Consider the following 5858-nt stretch of genomic DNA (forward strand, 5'->3'; position numbering starts at 1 on the left):
GGAGAGCAAGTGTTTTGAGAATGATGAGGGCAATGAATGTACAAATGCGCTTTACACAATTGATGTATGTATGGATTGTGCTAAGAGTTGTATGAGCCCCTAATAAAACGATTGAAAAAGTTTTTTAAAAATCATAATTTATATAATCTATCAAGGGGTCATGAGGGGAGGGGGTGGAGTGCGAGGGAAAAAGAGAAGCTGATACCAAGGGCTCAATAGAAAGTAAATGTCTAGAAAAGAATGATGGTAACATATGTACAAATATGCCTGATGCAATCAACGTATGGACTGTACTAAGAGTTGTAAGAGCCCCCAATAAAATGATCTTTTAATTAAAAAATTTAAAAAAACAGGGTTAGGGGGGCCCTAGGAGCCTGGGTGGCACAAGGGCTAAGTGCCTGGTTGCATCGGGCAGACTGGCCGTCTGAGCCCACCAGCTGCTCCACAGAAGCCATCTGCTTCTGCAGATTAACAGACTAGGAAACCCTCTGGGGCAGTGCCACTCTGTCCTACAGGGTCGTGGGCGTTGGAATCCGTGTCACAGCAGTGGGTTGGGCTGGGTTTGGGGATGTCCAATGTCAGGCAGTCTGTGGAGAAGGCCCTGACCTGCAGGCCTGGTGCCCACCCAGTCCCCTAGGCCGGTCTCCTGAGAGCAGTGTGGTCTCCCCATGAGCCAGCTAACCACGTGGCTTTCTGCTTGGTCCTGGTGCCCAGTCCCTCAGAGCACAGGGGTCAACTGCTGGCCTGAGTTTGTCTTCTTTTCCCACCTTGGTCCTCTCAAGGGGCTCTGGTGGAGCAGTGGGTGAAACCCTGGGCTTCCAGCCCACCAGCTGCTCCATGGGAGAAAAACGAGGCAGTCTGTTCCCAGAAAGAGTCACCGCCTTGGAAACCCCAAGGGGGCAGGTGTCCCCTGTCCCGTGTGGCTGCTACCAGTTGGAATGAACTAATGGCAGTGGGTTGGATGGGGCTGCTCCTGTAACTTGCTTTGGTTTTCATCCACCACCACGTTGATAGCTAGTATTGATCTGACGGTTCGACCACCAGCAGCCTTGGCTCTGATTCTGAGCATCTCCAGCCCCGACCGCTGGGAGTGACGGGGCAGGAAGGCCGGGCTTGCAGGCCAGCTCCATCAGCAAGCCTCTGAAGCCCAGCAGTGTCCCCCGGGAGGACTTTCCACAAGCAACCAGCGCTTGTGGTTCTGGGGAGCGGACACAATTCCATTCTAGATCTGAAGAGTGGAGGGCCAGGCCCTGGGGAACCTAAGCACCACAGCCCCTGGGAAGGCCCTGAGAATCAGCCAGGGGGGGCAGAGCAGAGCGCAGTACCTATCAGTAGAAACTTCCAGCAGGGCCGCTTGTTCTGTTCGTCCACTAGGATGGTGGCTGCATCTGCAAGAGAACAGAGGGGAGGGGTTCAGACAGGCTGCGTGCGCGTCATTATCACGGGACATGGGAGGCCTTGGCTGAGAGGAAAGGCAAGCCCTCCTCATTCGTGGATGGGTGTGAGGAAACGGCGCGGGCGCCAGGTCTGACCTTCTCCAGCCACACGAAGGAGACGGACAATCCAAGTCCTCGTCTGCCCAAGGATGAGTCCTACAGGACAGAGATCAGACAAGCCTCCATGCTCCCACTTCCCTTACGTTACTCTGACACCAACTGTGGCAATTACACAATCTGGTGTCAATTTGAGAGGATTAAGAGTGAAGGGGTGGAGTCTGGCCTGTCAATCAAGATATAACCACTGAGGCCTCTGTGTGGGCATGGCCTTCCCCTGAGGATTCCGGGAAAACTCTGGGATTTCCTCCTTGGAAGTGGGAGACACACTCTCTCCTCACTCCCTGAGACACGCTTGGCTGACAAGTCTGACTTCCTGCAAGACATCCCTGAGGAGAGAAGCCTGAGGAGAAGCCACATGGATCTAGCCTGATGCAGCCCTGGGAACTGGAGGAGCCACCTGAGACCCCAGCCAGCACTGAGGTGCTCACGACACCGCTGGATCCAAAAACTTTCTACCCACTGACCTGTGAGCATCCTGCATCTGGCGTCACTGCATGTGTTTTGTGAGTTCGAAGAGGACGTTATAGATTGATATCAGACATATGGGCTAATATTGGACTTATGGACTTGATCTGGACAGGGCTGGGCTGTTTTTTTGATGTACAATTACCCTTTATATAAAACTCTCTCTTATACACACCTGAGTTTCTAAGGATTTGTTTCTCTAGTCTACCAGGACCGACACACCAACTATCCCTCCCAGGGCACTTTATCCTGCTGGGGTCAGTAATCTGTGGACGGGAAATGCCACACAAAGCTCAGAGGCAAGACTCCTTCCCCATCTCAGGTCAGGAACAGAAAGCACTGTAGGTTTCAAATATTACTTCAAACAGCGAACTCAAAACTGGAACTGGATACATAAATGCTATAAACCATAAGAATTCTTCATGGGTAGTCATAGGCACCAATAAAACAAAATTCTGTTTTAAAAAGAAAAAACAGCTTTATACGGATAAGCTCCTCTTATCCACAGCAGGCCCCGTCTCAGCCATGCCGGCAGTCACATCTCCCTTGGCCTCGGCCTCAGTGTCTCGATGCTGCCCCTCTGCCGCTCTCCATGCATTCACCCCTGGTTCTTCCTTCGTGCTGGTCAGGGCCTCCTGGTATGGCTGAGGTATACCCCGTGGAGAGACAAAGCCCACCAATCCCTGCTGGAGCTTCACACACCGGCGAGTGCAGACGACACCGCCGGGCTTGCTGGAAGTGAGGACTTGAGGCAGTCGCCAATGAAGGTCAGGAATTGCAGCCTTCCCTGTGGATTACAACTCGACTTCAAGAAGACCAACCCCCTCACAACTGGACCAATCATGGTACGTGGAGACAAGCTTCAGGGTGTCAAGGATCTTTTGTCTTGCTTAGATCCACAATCAATGCTCATGGCGCAGCAGTCAGGAGATCAAAAGGCACATTGCATTGGGTAAACCTGCTGCACAAGATCTTAGTGTAAAGCAAGGATGTTATTTGGAGGACTAAGGTGTGCTTGAGCCAAGCCGTGGTATTTTCCATTGCCTCGGATGCAGGTGAAAGTTGGAATTGAATAAGGAATTCCGACTGGAGAAGAATCCATGCATTTGAATTGCAGTGCTGCAGAAGCGTATTGAAAGTACCGTGGACGGCTAAATGGACACTCTGATCTGTCTTAAAAGAAATATAGCCAGAGTGCTCCTTAGAGGCAAGGGTGGCGAGACTTGGTCTCACCTACTTGGGACATGCTGTCAGGAGCGACCAGTCCCTGGAGAAGGACACCAGCTCGGGTCAGTAGAGGAGCGGTGAGCGAGACCCCGGACAGGATGGGTGGACACAGGGGCGGCATGAGAACAAGTGGGAGGGGCAGGACGGGCGGGTTTCCCTCTGCTGTGCACGGGGTCACCATGAGTCGGGACGACTCGGCACCTGAGCACCATCACCAGCATTTGGTGGGAGGGAGAGGGCTATGGGCAGTAGAGGCATAACAAGTAATTTTACTTCACCGCAAGTGCCAGCTCCAGTGGGGATGCGGAGCACTGACCCTCAGCTTCAGGAGACCCCCCAGGCCAGTCCCAGGCAGGAACGGGGTTTGGCGCCTGAGGCTGTGCAATTGGCATCACCAGGGGAGTTTGTAACAATCTCAGTGTTGGGGACCTCTCTTTCTTGGCCAACGAACTGCTGGGAGATCTGTAACCCTTTCCCGGAGCTCAACTTTCCACCAAACAATTGACAAGCCGTAAGGTGCTCAGTAACACCCAGAGGTGCGCACCTCCTAGAACCATCAACTCCAAAGGCAGCGCTCGCTGGGGACGGCTCAGGAGGCACAAAGGACGGAGGGAACAGGGAAGACAGTGTGGAAGTGGGAAGGGCTCCGTCACATCACGGGAACCACAGTCGGTGTTACAAATTGGAACGTGTGAGGACTGTGAGTGGGAAACCAATGTGCTCTGCGAACCTTCACCCACAGCACAAGTTCTAAAAATGTCGATCAATCGATCCTGCATCCAGGAAGCCCACCTGCCGCAGACACTTCTCCTTGGTCGTGGCGGAGACTGGCTGCTCCCCGTTTCCCTGCAGGGAGACCTCACCTTGCACTAGCCCTCCAGGGTGGGCCTCGAGCCCTGGTTTTCCTCAGGGACACACTGCAGGGCTCTCTGTAGGTGGGAATCCGTTTCAATCCACAGGTGAGTAAGACGTTGAACCTAGGATGGTGCCCTCACTCAGAGGCCCTTAGGTCTGCCTTGGAAGAGGGGAGAAGCCAGGCTCTGGCTGGTCCGCCCCCAGTCCCAGAGGCTACCTGGGGTGGAAGAAAGGAACCTGAGCAATAATCCCAGCTACAACTACAAGTCTGTCAACTGGGAGCGAAGCTGCCCCTGGCAGGGCTGCTGTGTACATGCCAAAGAACAAGGATGGAGCACTGGGCAGAGCTGGGCAGTGGTTCCCGGCTCAGGCTGCACATGAGACTTGCCCAGGAAACAGGAACAAGCCCATCAGCCTCTGGGGTTGGGCCCAAGTGGCGCAAACATGCAGCCAGAACTGAGAACCTTTGCAGTGAGGCTCTACACCTGTAGGAATTCTTTTTTGTTTTGTTTTTACCTTTTTTTAAAAAAATCATTTTATTGGGGGCTCTTAGTAATTCTGATTTCCCTTCTCTTCACAATCTGCTACGTACATGCCCATTCTGCAGAGGGGAAGACTGAGGCTTGGCGAGGGAAAATGGTTTCCCTGAGGAACACAGTTCAGAAGTGGCATTACCAGGTTTGAGCCCAGCACGTGGCACGTGGTATGTGCCCTATAGCGGGGACCCTCCCTCCCCCAGAGGAGAGGCAGGGTGCAGGAGGTGGAGCTCCAGGACCCCAGGTTAGTTATTAGGGGGCTAATTCCAGGGTAGCCCTGTGAAAAACAGCCCACCCAGCTGGTGCTGCCCACCCACCTCTCCCAAGGGAGGGGGGCTGATGGGTGGGGGTGACTCAGGCTGCAGGGCTGAGCGTGGGAAAGAACTCCTGACGGCTCTTCATCTGACAGGTGATCTCACCGACCACATCACACTTGAGAGTCACCAGATCTTATGAAAGTACCCCTCGGCCCCGCCCCTCCTCTGAGGTCTACGTCCCTTCTCTGCAGGGTGCCCACAGTGCCCAATAGCACCTCAGCGTCTCTGAGGGGCACCCAGCCCCCGGGGTTGGAAAGCCTGGCCCACCTCATGCAGAAGGAAGCCTCTGCCCGGCCTTCAATAGTCCCATGTGATCTGACCCTCTGGGCCCTTCTCGCTTCATCTCCCCAAACGGACAGCTGCCCTGGGGCCCCGGTGTTTGCTCGTTCATTAGACACTCCATTAGCAAACATTTACCAAACACGTCTGGGTGCCGGGCAGCGTGCCAGGCTTAGTGGATGAGAAGGCAGAGCCTGGGCTAGGCTCAGGGTCACTGGAATCCCAGCAGAAACCAGCGGCCTGGCATGGCGCCGGGGGTCTGCCTGAATGAAGCTCTGAGGGGTGGCCTCATCTGGCTCGGGGTGGGGCGGGGAGGCAGCAGGAAGTGGACACCCACAGCACACATGTACAGGCTGGGCAGAGGCCATGGGGCAGAGCCAGAGGGAGAGGCGGGCAAGGTCTAGGGACCTGACTGGCCGGGGCACTGCCTGGTGTGTTCGCCTTCCCGTGAGGGGAGTGTGCGCCCTGCTTGGTTGTCTCGGAGCCATCAGCCGAGCAGCGGTTGCTGCCGGAAGGAGCGAGGGCCTAGGCTGCAGGGCTCCGTGCCCATCCCTTTGTGGCCCAGGACGAGCCACAAAGTTACATCTTGGGCTGCTAACCACACGTCAGCAGTGGGTAACCAC

General features: G+C 54.8%; 1 protein-coding gene across 2 annotated transcripts in view; it reads right to left on the bottom strand.

The window, feature by feature from the left end:
• The window catches only part of ZMAT5 (zinc finger matrin-type 5), a 39361-nt gene that overhangs the window by 8644 nt on the left and 24859 nt on the right, over positions 1-5858 (bottom strand). For both annotated transcript variants that reach the window (XM_004715328.2, XM_045289660.1), the window contains exon 3: positions 1326-1388. In XM_004715328.2, the coding sequence (XP_004715385.1) occupies positions 1326-1388 (63 nt within the window). The remainder of the gene's footprint in view (positions 1-1325; positions 1389-5858) is intronic.

Source organism: Echinops telfairi, unplaced genomic scaffold, assembly GCF_000313985.2.
Source record: "Echinops telfairi isolate 266 unplaced genomic scaffold, ASM31398v2 ScPeMD7_29;HRSCAF=101, whole genome shotgun sequence".
In the NCBI taxonomy this organism is placed as follows: domain Eukaryota; kingdom Metazoa; phylum Chordata; class Mammalia; order Afrosoricida; family Tenrecidae; genus Echinops; species Echinops telfairi.